The sequence below is a fragment of the Phoenix dactylifera genome, chromosome 1 (genome assembly GCF_051530095.1).
Source record: "Phoenix dactylifera cultivar Ajwa chromosome 1, Ajwa_hap1_PhDact_Kaust_v1.1, whole genome shotgun sequence".
Classification (NCBI taxonomy): domain Eukaryota; kingdom Viridiplantae; phylum Streptophyta; class Magnoliopsida; order Arecales; family Arecaceae; genus Phoenix; species Phoenix dactylifera.
The window spans coordinates 49,794,559-49,808,250 of record NC_143190.1 but is presented as its reverse complement, the minus strand read 5'-3'; the positions used below and the strand labels follow the sequence as shown (position 1 = coordinate 49,808,250).

Genomic DNA, 13,692 nt, shown 5'->3' with positions numbered 1-13,692 from the left:
TATGGTGAGACATGATCAAGAACTGGAGTTGGTAATCTGTTTATTAGGTAGGTTGAAGTTAGGAAAGCATCTGCCCAAAAAGTCATGGGTAGATGAGATTGTGCGAGAAGAGACAACCCCATTTCAACGACATGTCTATGTTTTCTTTCGGCGAGGCCATTCGTTGAGCGGTATATGGGCAGCTTAATCGATGATAGATCCCATGCTGAGCTAAAAATTTTTGAAATGGAGTAGAGAGGTATTCACCGCCGTTGTTGGTCTGAAATTGTTTAATTTTTGTGCTAAACAAATTTTCAACAAGCATTTTAAATTTAACAAAGCAAGTGAAGACATCATCTTTGCGTTGTAAAGGAAAGAGCCATGTGAAACAAGAAAAATCATCGATAAATAAAACATAGTACAAGCTGCCGGTTAAAGATTTGGTAGCACAAGACCAAACATCAGAATGAACTAGCTCTAAAGGAGACATAGAAACTCTAGTAGACTCAGCAAAGGGAAGCTGCTTAGCCTTGCCAAGTTGGCAGGATTCACATATGCTCTCTTTATTCAACAAACCAGAAACAGGAAGCTTATGACTCGACAAAACATGACTTAAAATAGAATAAGATGGACGACCCAATCTCGAATGCCAAATTTCAAAGGGAACTCTTACGCCGAGAAAGACCGTTGGATTGTTGTGATTTTTGAGTGTTGTTTTCCCTAAGCGAATAGGATATAGACCTCCTTCACTTTTGCCCTCGAGCATTGTCATGCTTGTCCGCATGTCCTTTACAAAAAAATGAGAATCAGTGAGTACAAAATAGCAATGGTTATCCTGACAAAATTGATTAATGGACAAGAGATTGGCTAAAGCTTTAGAACAGTGAAGGACATGTGGAAGTGTTATTTTTTTATTGTGTAAGGAAAAGGAAATAGAGCCAGTATTTGCAACTGTTAAACTTGTACCGTTACCAATAGCAATAGTATCACCACCGGTGTAAGGCTGATGCAGGGAAAGGTTTACAAGATTTGCAGTTATGTGCTGGTTGGCACCAGAATCAGCATACCAAGTATTATCTTCTGAGGGAGAAGAGCGTCGAGCCACCATTGCAGCAAGTTGAGTAACAGGAATGCGCCCTTGGTAAGAGTGATCCAGATGTTTGAAACAATCAAGTGCACCATGACCATATTTACCATAAATTTGACATTTCTCACAATTATCCTGGAATATCTGAGCACCCTGCTTGTGAGAACCAGAGGAAGACCCTGAATTGGGTTTTGGGCTGTAGTTGCGCGGAGGAGCTCTGGTGTTGTTGCCTTGCTTCTGTTTGAAGTTTCTTGAGGAGTTGTTGCTGTTGGATGGCCAAGAAAATTGTTGGTTGTTATACTTTGCCACCATAGCAAACCTACCTTCCGGTTGTACAGTTTGCAGGTGTTGTTCCAAGAGATCCTCATGAGCAAGAAGCTCAGATTGGAAGTCCTCAAAGGAGAGAGCCTGTTGGCGAGTAGCAAAGGAGAATGATGAGATAAATGATGTGTATGATGAAGTCAGACTACTTACAATATAGCCAATTAGGTCATCATCTGCTACTGGCTTGCCAACAGCAGCTAATAGATCAACAATGGCCTTGGCATTGTCTAGATAATCTTGACAAGAAGAAGAGCCTTGGCCAGTGTTTGGAGTTGACGTTTCAGACGAGCAATATGAGAAGCTGACTGCGATGCAAATCATTGGGATAGAGAAACCCAAGCCTGACGTGCAGTAGTAATACCATACTGGGTGGAGAGAACCTTAGGAGCCAGTGTAGCATTGATGATGCTAAGAATAAACTGGTCCTTCTTATGCCAGAGGGTATAGGCAAAGTTGACAGATTTAGAATTTCCATCCTCAGATGAAAGAAATTCTTCAGGAGCGGTGCCAGAACCGTCCACAAAACTCCAGAGATCATTAGACTTTAGCACAGGGGTGAACTGTGCAAGCCAAGGACGATACGAAATGGGACCATCCAACTTGACAGAAATAAGTTGTCCAATATTAGGAGCAACGAAGGCAACGAAATTCTCAGAAGAAGAAGCCATAAGATTGAAAGGATCAAAAAAAAAGAGGTTTTGCATTTGCAGAAATAGCTCTGATACCATGTAAAAAATTTAGCTTCTCAAGACAATCAATATGCATTGATATTCATAATTTATACAATTGTTTCTTACGTTTTACGTGCTGTATAGTTCAATAAATCTCGCTATTTTAGGTACAACAAAATCGGAACAGACTATGATCTGGTAGAAACTGAATTGACTTTGTCATCTTCAGATCTTTGCCTGTGATCAGCTGAGATGTGGTCAGTACCACTAACAATATGCCCCAAGTGATTTTTCTGACTTGCTAACATCATTATCTCTACAATCTTAAACCATCACATCATATTGGCATTTTGTCAAAAAAAATTGGCGAGCATAAAAAGATATTATTAAGCATAGAGAAGGATCAATTGATTGTGCATAAATCAATTTTATTTGAAGGTACAATTAAATACCGGCCTACTGAAAATAATTGCATATAAATTGATAAAACATTTTTTTTTGTCTGGTAAAAAAGTATTTAATTTCTCTAAAAATTTTGAATTTCAAGCCTCCTAATCTTTTTGAAAAAAAATTCAAGCTTTTTACCATTAAGTGAATCAAATAGCTTGGTATAGTCTATGCAAACAAAAATACCAACTATAAGTGAACAAGGAGCATATGGTTGAGCTGTTCAGCAAAACTTGCATATAAATTGATGGATGGAAATTTAGGATGGGCTCAAATTGCCAATTGCTTACCATATTCCAGACCAAGATATCCCGACTATTAGAGCAAAAATATAGCAGGTCGATATTGACAAGTCAAGTTTTTGATTATTAAGCTTAAAAAACAATGTAAATTGGCTAAAGAAAATAAAAGCGGCAAAATGCATGTATTTCCTTTTTCAATGTAAGATCTAAAAATGGTTTGGTGGCAGTATTTGTCAAATTGTAAGCTCTCTTAACCAACCCATCTCATGTAACAACTCAGGACCTTCATTCAAAATGATTAGCTGAAAGGTATTATTTGGATTCTTTGATTTTGTATAAGTATCCAAGATTTACCCAGCGAATAACCAACGTGAGACTAAACACATGTCTGTACGGGTCCTCACATACTCTCCCGTTTAAGTCTTGACATGCTCGTCATGCTAAAGGTTCAAATTCATTTAAATCTAATTACAAACATCATGATCGGTTCGTGGTCAGTGCTAATAGATCCGTGCTGCAGTGTTTCCTAGTCCACATAAGTTATAGGCCGGATCCGTTTTGATACCATTTATAACAACTCAGAACCTAATCCAAAATGACTAGATAAAAGGTATTATTTCAATTCTTTGATACTGTATAGATATTCAAAATCTATATAGTAAATAACTAATATAAAACTAAACATACGTTCACATAAATCCTCATGCATAAAGCAAGATCACAGAGATCGAACACCACAAGAGACATCTGATTTTCTATCACTCATGCTGCTGCCATGGACGGATGGACCTTATCATGCCACTCTCACACGTTCGGTGTAGCAATTTTGCGTGCAAGCAAGCCGTGCCCCGCGAGCGGCAGAAACCGAAAGGCGGTGAGAACGTGGCAACGCACCGAGAGCGGAAAGCATCGCTTAGCCTTCACGCCATCGTCCCCCTCGTTACTATACCACTTTCCTTCCGGTGCTCGAGAAGGACCAACCACGCGTCACAAGCTTGAACCCCACACGTCGGACGTAGCGTCTAATTTATTAGTGAGGCCTGTCCCAAACTCTGTCGACATAAGTTAGCTCGTATCATCGCAAATCGTTACAATCTTTATATTTACCCGAACACCCCCACACCCATACCCGCTCATGACATGACCCCACCAACCACTGGTTCCAGAGGTTATATCATATTTTTCGGTCCGGTAGCAAGACTTGCCAACTTTAAACGTATATAATATTCGCGTATCGTACTCCGCACCCTAAAATATGAACCTCGTGATGCCCCCGGCGCCATCGTGAACCCGAGGAAAACGGCAACCCGACATCTAATCCGACGGCCAATAGTTCTTGCACGAAAGATCGGACGGTCCAAAATGAAGTACGCCTCGAGTCGCTATTCCACTGACTCCTTTATAATATACCCAAGGACAGGAAGGTGAGACTTCGAGAGCGAGTTCCTGGGGTCTCGAAGAAGGTTAGTTGAGCTCCGTGCTTTTCTCGTCTTCTCCGATCGTTTTTCACCCTCCCTTCTTCATCTCCGCCTTTTGATCTCGATTCCTCTCATCGGTGAGCTAATCTGTCGCTCGATTCCGGTTTCTTTGATGCTATTTTTGGGTTTGATCACAGGTTTTCTTTGCTGGTTGAATCCTTTTTTTGGGTGTAATTTTTCGTAAACGATCTCGTTTTTACGTTGCTTTTACTATATATGATCCGATTGCGCCATGGATGGAGAAATTATAGGGTTTCGCCTCGATCGATGATCACGAGTATGATTCTTGGTTTTGTTCTTCCTGGTTGATCGGTAGGTAGCCATGGAAACTGGGCGTGGAGTTCTTGCGATCGCTGTTCTTTTGTCAATCGCTTTGGTTCCTTCGGTTGTTTTGGCCGAGGGTGATGGGTTAATCAGGATCGGGTTGAAGAAGAAACCGATGGACCAGAACAGCCGGCTGGCCGCGAGGTTGGTGGAGAAGGAGGGAAAACCCCTGGTGGCCGGAAAATATGGCCTTCGAGGCGGTCTCGAGAACGGGGACGAGACCGACATCATATCGCTCAAGAACTACATGAACGCTCAGTACTTTGGGGAGATTGGAGTCGGAACCCCGCCCCAGAAGTTCACCGTGATTTTTGATACCGGAAGCTCGAATCTGTGGGTTCCGTCTTCCAAGTGCTACTTCTCGGTGAGTGATTCTCTCTCCCTCTCCTCCCCTCCTCATGTTAAAAATGTAAAGCAATTACATTTTATTGGATATTTTTTTTATAGGTAGGAACTAAATTTAGAGGTTTGCTTACTGGTTTTATATTGGCTTGCAGGTTGCTTGCTTTTTCCATTCGAGATATAAGTCAAGCCGCTCAAGCACCTATCAGAAGAATGGTTTGTACACACTATCAGAAATTTTCTAATATAGCTTGTATATGTTTTGTTTATTGAGCTATTCGTTTTTGTTCTTAGTCTGGGTTACATGATTATATTGAAATTTGGTTGTTTTACCTTTATAAGATAATTGCATCGCAAGAGGTTGTATTGTGGTGCTGTGTTGAGGATATAGCTGTCGTAAGCCATGTAATTTTGGGGTATGGATATGTAAATCATGAAAAAATGGATTTAATTTCTCTACAAGCTGAAATGTGCTAGAAATCTTTACTACTTATTAGTCGCTTAAGGGGTGCATTATGTAGGTAGGTTATATAGATTTGTATTGATAAAATGCCACAATTTCCTAATTCAGCTGTCTGAGTCAAAACAATATTTAGGGACCCCTCCTCATAGCAATATAGTTAGCCTTGAATTTGTACATGATGGACAATTGATCATCCTTGCCTTGTATTTGTAACTTCTTGAATATGAAGCCAAAACCTTCCTGTGTTAGTGCCTTTTAAAAACAAACACCACTTGAGGTCTTCTTGTCTGTCTTGTTAAAAGAGAAAAAAAAAAAAACCCTACTTCGTTCATTTCTCCTCGTTATTTTTTGGGCATTCTTGTCATGCTTTGGGTTACGAGTTAGTCCATTCTCAATCTTAATTTTTATCCTTGGTGCATCCATACAGAAATGCACTCCATATTTTTCTCCTATTCACCTTGATGATGTTTTCCATTGTGAACTCATAGAACTTTTTAGTTCTCGCACATGCATCCAGTTGCATCATCCTGTGAACGGGTAAAAAGTTTCTCTTCTATCCCGTTCATCTTGCTGTCTCAATAGATGTTGTCTTCTAATATTTGTACTCATTTCTTGTCTTTTTATAGAAATGCTTGCAATTTCCTGCAACCTGTTTAGAATAAATTTGGTTACAGGGAGAAGTTTCCAAACAAATAATATGAAGTTCTCGCTGTTAATTTCTTTTCAAACAAATGAAATTAATTTTCCAAAGAAAACAAGTTCCCCATGCGAGTTTCCTTGCAATCACACATACACTTCAGGATTATTTTCAAAAGGAAAAGACGAAAAGTTGCAAACTTCTGGTTTCTTTCTCTTGAACAGGAAAGTCTGCGGCTATTCACTATGGAACAGGATCAGTTTCTGGTTTCTTTAGCCAAGACCATGTTGCAGTAGGCGATCTTGTTGTCAAAGACCAGGTTTGTAATCTTATAGAAACATCTATCATTATAGCGAGGAAATATCATCATGGGTTTTGTGGACTTACACTGAAGATTCCCTCAGATCTTTATTGAAGCCACTAGGGAGCCAAGTGTCACTTTCTTAGTTGCAAAATTTGACGGCATACTTGGACTTGGGTTTAAAGAAATCTCAGTTGGGAATGTAGTGCCTGTCTGGTATGTGAACCTACACTGGCCATCGTCTTTTGATATTTTGTATGGTGTAACAGATTGTAACTTTTGCATCTAGAAAATACTAGTTCTTTTTTTTTTGTTTTCTTTTATTTTCCTGATAATTATTTTTTTACAATATTTTATCTATTTGCTTTCTGAAGATCTTTTTCATTGATTTTATTATCAATGAATTAAGATAATTAATAAAAAGATGCTGGTACAATGAAGATGAGGTTGGTGGTTTTCTCCCTAGCTGCTTTTGTAATGACAATTTTCTGATTGGATTAGGTCTCTTTTCTTCCAAACCTGTGTACTTCCTGTGAAACTGTTTCATTATCATGCTAAAGAAGATGACATGCTGAAAAAATGATAACGTACTTTTGATTTGATGGGTGATTTCTTTTACCCTTTTGGGTGTAATCCTTTGTTATATGGGCTTGTGAAATTGTTCTTTTCTACCATGGGGAATTATTCATCTTTGTTTTTTTGCTCTATGTTCTATGCCCAATATGATTCTTTATGCAATGCTTTTTATTGAAAATAAATACACCACTGCTAATTGTCAATTTACACACGCTGAGATGGTATATTGAAATGCTAATATACCAATATTTTTTAAACTTTTCCTAGCAGCAAAGATATGCCTGATTAATAATCTTTAATAATCAATGATGCAAAACAATTATATTATGTCTTCCCTGGCAACTTCCATTGGTTAGCAGATGCAGTAGGTGCTAATGGAATTAAATCAGAAGAAAGTTAGCTTAAACTTTGAAATCATCATATACGAAAATATCTTGTGATGCCACTAACTTTCTTTCACTTTTCTCCTCTAAATTCAAGCAACAATATCTAGCAAACAAATTTTCTTATTAAGTTCTCCTTCATTATTTTTTTTTTATGGATAAATGAAAACCCTCAACATTGAGCAGGATAGTCTGTCCCACTGTTTTTTAACAGGGTCAATCCCGTAGCCTTTCTTTTAAGGTAATTGAATTTGTGAGAAAAGGCAATTCTAAACACTACCAAGGAATTTTCTAGATATTGCTATCGAAAACTTGTCAGTTGTGATTTTATTTTTGCCAAACTACGCACATGGTATTGACTAAAAGATATTATCTTCCATATATACATGTGGTATTAGTACGTACGTTATAAGTTCTAAAAAATTGGAGGAGTTTATTGAATTACATGCCTAAGTAGTTGGAAATAAACTATCTCAATTTGTTTAGCTATCACTATGATGGCCAAACTGTAAGCTGGTATCAGACTAATTATCCTAATTCTGAGACATTTCTTAATGTGGAATGCCGCAAGGTCTATGTTTGTTGTGGACATAATCATGGATAAGAGCACATGGCAATCTGCAGTAATGAATTATAAAGCCATAGATACATAGTTGTGATTGTCATTAAAATTTTGTGGATCAACATCTGGTGCAACTTATCAGCATGTTTTGCAAAGCAAAATATATTAGAAAAAATTTGTTGGTTGAGTGGTTAAGCTTCCTAAGGAAGAGGTGCATTTGCTAGTGAACCAGAATAGTGAGTTGATGAAGGAGGCTTGTTAGATTTTCATATTGCTTCTTGATTGCAGGGCATTTTTAAATTTGATGAATAGAGTTTGTTGGAGGCTTGTAAGAGTTTTATATTTTAAAAAATTTGATGCTTGGAAACTTCTATAGCCTTGATAATATGAACAATGATGGGCTAATTTCAAGTGCCTTCATGCTGGCTCTGTCATGTACTCTATTTTTGGAGCACTTATATACTTGTTCTATCATGTCTATACATCTTAATTTCCCATGGATGAAATGGGTGGGAGTTCTTTGGACTTTGGAGGGTTATTATTTTAATCATGATCAAGTGTTTGACAGTTAATTTGTACTTTATGTTCTTGGTGCAAATTTCTTACTGCAACTGCATATTTGTAAAGGTACAACATGGTTAATCAAGGTCTTATTAAGGAACCTGTTTTCGCTTTCTGGTTTAACCGACATGTGGATGAAGGGGAGGGAGGTGAGATTGTATTTGGTGGAGTTGATCCAAAACATTTTAAGGGTAAACACACGTATGTCCCTGTGACTCAGAAAGGTTACTGGCAGGTTGGTCTCATATTCCATTTGTTTCCTTTATTTGAATGGATACCAAGATACTTTTATTATTCATGTCCACAGCTTGCTATATTTTACCACTTATACAAATTAATTTAATAAGTTTTCCTAAAATTATTGGTTGCAGTTTAACATGGGAGATGTCCATATTGGTAACCAATCAACTGGTAATTCATATGTATTCTATTTTATACTATTGTTCTGTTCTTTTAATTTGATATTCTTGTTTGCTACAATGATTGTGGTCTCTAATTCACATGATTTATGTGCTTATTAGGATTCTGTTCTGGAGGCTGTGCAGCAATTGCTGATTCTGGAACTTCTTTGGTTGCTGGTCCAACGGTATATATTTATACAAATAGCTTATATGATATGTCAAGCCTATATTTCTTCCTCTATTATGTTTTCCTTAAAAGGAAATCATTTTGTTTCCAGATCTTCGTATAAGCATCTATATGCATTATTTTCCTGCGATGGCAATTTAAAGAAAATTAAAGTTTTTTTATACTCACATTTTTGTAATTTATCTCCTTTGCGTATTGGTGGACTGCTCTCTAAGATCTGAAAGGGATTCTTGTCATCGTCATAGTGATACATACTTTGGCTCATATGTACACTATTCCTTGTAAATATAATAACTAAATGGTGTCGTATACTGTTTCTGAACTTCTTAAAGCATCTGATTTTTCTAGCTTCATGAAATTTGCTAAACTGACTATTCAATTGGTTCTGCACTCCCACTTGTGAATTTCAGTATACTTGTGGACCACTGGAATCCCACCAAGACAAGGATTCCAAGCCCCCTTAGGCTGAAACTTGGTGTTATTTTATATTTTTTCCTTTAAAATAACACCGGCACTTTTGTCTGGGGGATGATATAGATAGTCCTTTTTATTTTTTTTCTTTATGTTGATGGTTGTTATCCAGGCATTTCTTTTTTCTATTTTGGCAAAAAGTTGAAGTGCCTTCATGATTGAATATGTGGTCATGGCTGGGCAACTTTGGATCTCTTATTAAGGTTAGAGAAGCTTCAAGCTTGATATGGCAATATATTCTTTCCTTGAATGAGCGACTTAAGGGCAAAGTAGTTGATAGTCCTGATTTTGTTTTTGATTTTGGAAAGGCGTCATAGTTGGCTGACTCTATCTAATGTATTGTGCAATTCATTGCCGCCAAAACAAAATAAGGTCTCATTACATAAAAAATAAAACATAATTTTGTAGTAACTAACTTAGACATGTTGCATAAAAAGAAAACTATAATTCCTGTAATAGTAAGTAAATTGTCAAGGATACCATAATTATATTGTAATTTACTAGACATTCATACAAAATGTGATATTACTTATTGTTTACTTGTTGGGTATTTTTGGAGGTTGATATGCCCAACACTGATACTTGGCACCGTGTGACATTACTTAACAGGAGAATACTCATAATATCATTTTGTGGCAAGAGGACAATGATGTCTGAACAATACTTTGCATTTTGCCTGACTTCTATTACTTCCAAATGCTAGGAAGGTTGCACTGCTACAAGAAGAATGACAGTCTTTGCCGCCTTTTATATTATCAAAGGACATTCATTTTTCTAAATCAAGTCGTCCAATTAATTTCTGTACACCCTGATTAGTCTCAAAATACCCTTTTTTTATAAAATGCTTTGCTTGGATGATGTTGGTAGGCTGCTGATTGATCACTAACATCACCAGCATCTTCTGTGCAGACCATTATTGCGGAAATTAATCAAAAGATTGGTGCTTCTGGTGTTGTTAGCCAAGAGTGCAAAGCTGTAGTCGCGCAATATGGGCAACAGATTCTGGATTTGTTGTTGTCTGAGGTTTGTGTTGCATTTTTTTGGCAGAATACCCTTGATTAATTTTTCAATTTTCTGACCTCAATGCTTATTAGTACGCATATCAAACAATATTTGTTGATCCTGGTTTATCTTGCAGACAGAACCAGCAAAAATTTGCTCTCAGATTGGGCTATGTGCCTTTGATGGAACCCATGGAGTTGGGTTAGACCTCAAACACTCTCTCATATATTGTGTATTTACCAAGTTCAGAAATATGTTGTTTATTGTTTTTTCTCACATAAACTTCGGTATTTTGCCTTTATCTCTCTGTGCAGCATTGGCATTGAGAGTGTGGTGAATGACAACGGGGATCTATCAGCTGGTCTTCAGAGCGATGCTATGTGTACTTCTTGTGAGATGGCAGTCATATGGATGCAAAATCAGCTGAAGCAGAACGAGACACAGGACCGCATATTGAACTATATCAATGAGGTAAATTCATTGTTAACTTTATGGTCCTATTTAAGACAACCTTTGCATATGCTATGATAATCATGTTTTGAGTTGCTTCGTAGCTATGTGAACGACTGCCTAGTCCCATGGGAGAATCCTCTGTGGATTGTGCTAGCCTTGACTCCATGCCTTCTGTTTCTTTCACTATTGGTGGTAAATCATTTGAGCTCACACCAGAACAGGTACGATGAATTTTCATGACTATCTAGCAAGCACTTAATATAAACAAGTACATGTTCCACGTGCTGATTGCCTGCAGTTTGTCAGTTAAATTTTTTTTGACGAAAATGCTGATTATGCATTGGGTCCTATTCTACATGCAATTGTCTTACAGTATCCAAAAAGTGTAAAGCAAAATTATTTTAAGGAAGAAAAAGGAAACATGAATGGGAAGAAGGATGCGTCTTCTTGGGTTTGAGGGGTAGGTTCTTATGGCACAGAAAGGGGGAAAACAACTAGGTTCATTTTCTCAATTCAGATAAACATTTTGACCACATATCTATATTATGTTATGACACTTATTAGGGAGAGGTTGGGGAAGAAGAGAATCAAGGTTTCAAAAATAGATACGAGATGGTAAAATTTACCATGAGAAAGAAAGAAATCAAAATTTGTCCTGTGTCTATGCATCTTCCTTAAGAACCCAAATAACTAAATGTCTGAGCTTTCAAATTCGAGAGTTAGTTACTTGAGACTTGAGAGAGATAGAGTAACCTCGATGATATATGCTCGTCACATTAATTTAATTTATGGATCTTCTAGGCATCCATTGATGATGTTAGACTGACATAAGAAGTGTCAGGTTGCCACCTTTTGGAGCCACACATTCTCATTAGCAAGTATCTCTACTATAATTTACCACAACACATTGCCATTCCCTCAGTTACTTTTTAAGATTTATGCTGCCGGACTTGGGAGTTGTTGATATCATGCATTCCCCCCTCCTTTTGTAAAGAAGCAGATGTTTCAGTACATTATTGATTCTTTATATATGACCGACTGCCCTTAACTCTGCTTATTAGGGCTGAGCATCAGATCATGCTCAGGATGCATCCCAGTGCCGTAGTATGAGTTGCACTTGTAAGCATGATTTCCAGTTCTCGACTTCTGAACCCACAAGTCCTTTATATGAAATGTTAGTTGCACAATAAACATTTCACTTCGGTTGGTGCTTCAACATCCTTCTCTGCCAACGCCATTTTTTTTCCTGTCCCAAGTATTATTGCTAGTTAATTTTTATCTTTATGTTGATTCAATCATTCTTTTGACCTTCTACTCGTCTAGCAATTTTATTCCTCAGTCACTTCTCGATTCTTATCCCAAGTTTTATCCAAGTCTAGCAATTTCTCCAAGGACACCGACAAAGCGATGGAGGGACATAGCATGACTTAGGAGTGGTTGTTATGTTGAGGATAATGTAATAATGTTTTATTTAAAGAAATTGAACTGTTGTGAAACTCCATGAAGAAATTGCTGTTGTTGTTGTTGTTATTGTTGTTCTTATTTCCTTTTTGTTGTGAAACTCCATGAAGAAATTGCTCTACGTGTCATTTTTGACCTGGTTATTGGGTCGTGCAGTACATTCTGAAGGTTGGTGAGGGTGCTGCGGCACAGTGCATTAGTGGATTCACTGCCTTGGATGTACCTCCTCCTCGGGGTCCTCTGTGGTAAGTGTAGTGTTGCCATTTCTCCCTTTTACTCTGTGTTCCCTGTAGACCACCGTCTGATTTATGGAACCGCTGCAGGATTTTGGGAGATGTCTTTATGGGAGTCTATCATACCGTGTTCGACTACGGGAACATGAGAGTTGGATTTGCAGAGGCTGCATGAGAAACAAATGCCTGTACTCTGTTGGACATCTAAAAAGTTTGGGCGTTTGCATTTCATGTTAAGCATTATTAGCTTGCCTATGTCCATATCTGGATTAAGATACACGTGAAGATGTATAACGACTATATCAAGCTTTCTCCTCCGACTACGGATATGTTGATATATGCTCTTTATATCACAAGCTTATTTACTTCTGCTTGGCGTTGTTCATTGAGCCGGGACTCATCCCTGGATGTTTCCAAAAGGGCCGATGTATGTAGTTTGGTTGGGAACGTGGATAACTGATTCCCCAGAGAAAACGAGGCCTATGCTTGCGTTTTCTGCCATCAATATAGGCAGAGCTGTTCAGAACTAGGGCATCGGCCGCGGTTACTGGTTCTCGTCAACAGAGCCCCTAATCGACTGGAATAAATGCATACTAATCAGCATGGCTCTCCAAACAACTTTAACTTCCAATAAGGGATTTTTCCATGTAGCCCTTCTACCGATATGACGATCAAAAATCAAATTAGAGGAATTTTTCAAATTCCAAGAAATGATGGGAGTGTAGCTGCATTGGGGAATTCCTTTACCAGATGCTAAGCAGACTTTTTTGAACTCTCTTATGGGTAAAATTGGAGCAAAAATTCAGGGGTGGCAATGGAAGGCTCTTTTCCTTGTGGGTAAAGCAACCTTGCTTCTTCGCTCGGTATTATCATCGGTTCCTCTATGTTCGATGGCATCTGCGCGTTTCCTAGCTCTATCACTAACAAACTAGATCCTTCCTGTGGGGTCGATCGGAAACCAAGAAGGCACTCCACCTGATATCTTGGGAATGTGGTTTGTTCTCCCAAATCCTGCGGCGGACTTGGTCTTCAGTCCATTCAGCTTAGACAGCAAGCATTTAAAGCCAAATTAGCTGGCCAATTGGTACTAAATCCTCAATCTTTATG

The 13,692-nt window shown here is 38.1% G+C and overlaps 1 protein-coding gene across 5 annotated transcripts; it reads left to right on the top strand.

Moving 5' to 3' along the window:
• Positions 1-3,807: 3,807 nt before the first annotated feature.
• LOC103712706 (aspartic proteinase oryzasin-1-like) lies at positions 3,808-12,954 on the top strand. Of its 5 annotated transcripts, none has more exons than XM_008799297.6 (14): positions 3,808-4,213; positions 4,545-4,916; positions 5,050-5,110; positions 6,219-6,313; positions 6,399-6,511; positions 8,444-8,612; positions 8,749-8,788; positions 8,899-8,963; positions 10,346-10,459; positions 10,575-10,639; positions 10,753-10,909; positions 10,993-11,112; positions 12,509-12,597; positions 12,676-12,954. In XM_008799297.6, exons 2-14 carry the CDS (start codon positions 4,551-4,553, stop codon positions 12,758-12,760), a joined length of 1,539 nt encoding a protein of 512 aa, XP_008797519.4. In that variant the 5' UTR covers positions 3,808-4,213; positions 4,545-4,550; the 3' UTR covers positions 12,761-12,954. The 5 variants fall into 5 exon arrangements, with proteins under 5 accessions (XP_008797519.4, XP_008797520.4, XP_088561304.2 ...); XM_008799298.6 differs by having other exon boundaries at positions 4,176-4,305; XM_088705178.2 differs by having other exon boundaries at positions 4,182-4,213; positions 4,549-4,916.
• The last annotated feature ends 738 nt before the right edge of the window (positions 12,955-13,692 follow it).

Excerpts from the sequence above, each read along its gene's own strand:
- LOC103712706 (XM_008799297.6), top strand. The coding sequence starts at position 4,551 with ATGGAAACTGGGCGTGGAGTTCTTGCGATCGCTGTTCTTTTGTCAATC. Across the intron at positions 5,111-6,218 it reads AAGCACCTATCAGAAGAATG|GAAAGTCTGCGGCTATTCAC; the intron begins GTTTGTACACAC and ends TCTCTTGAACAG. Across the intron at positions 6,512-8,443 it reads GGGAATGTAGTGCCTGTCTG|GTACAACATGGTTAATCAAG; the intron begins GTATGTGAACCT and ends ATATTTGTAAAG.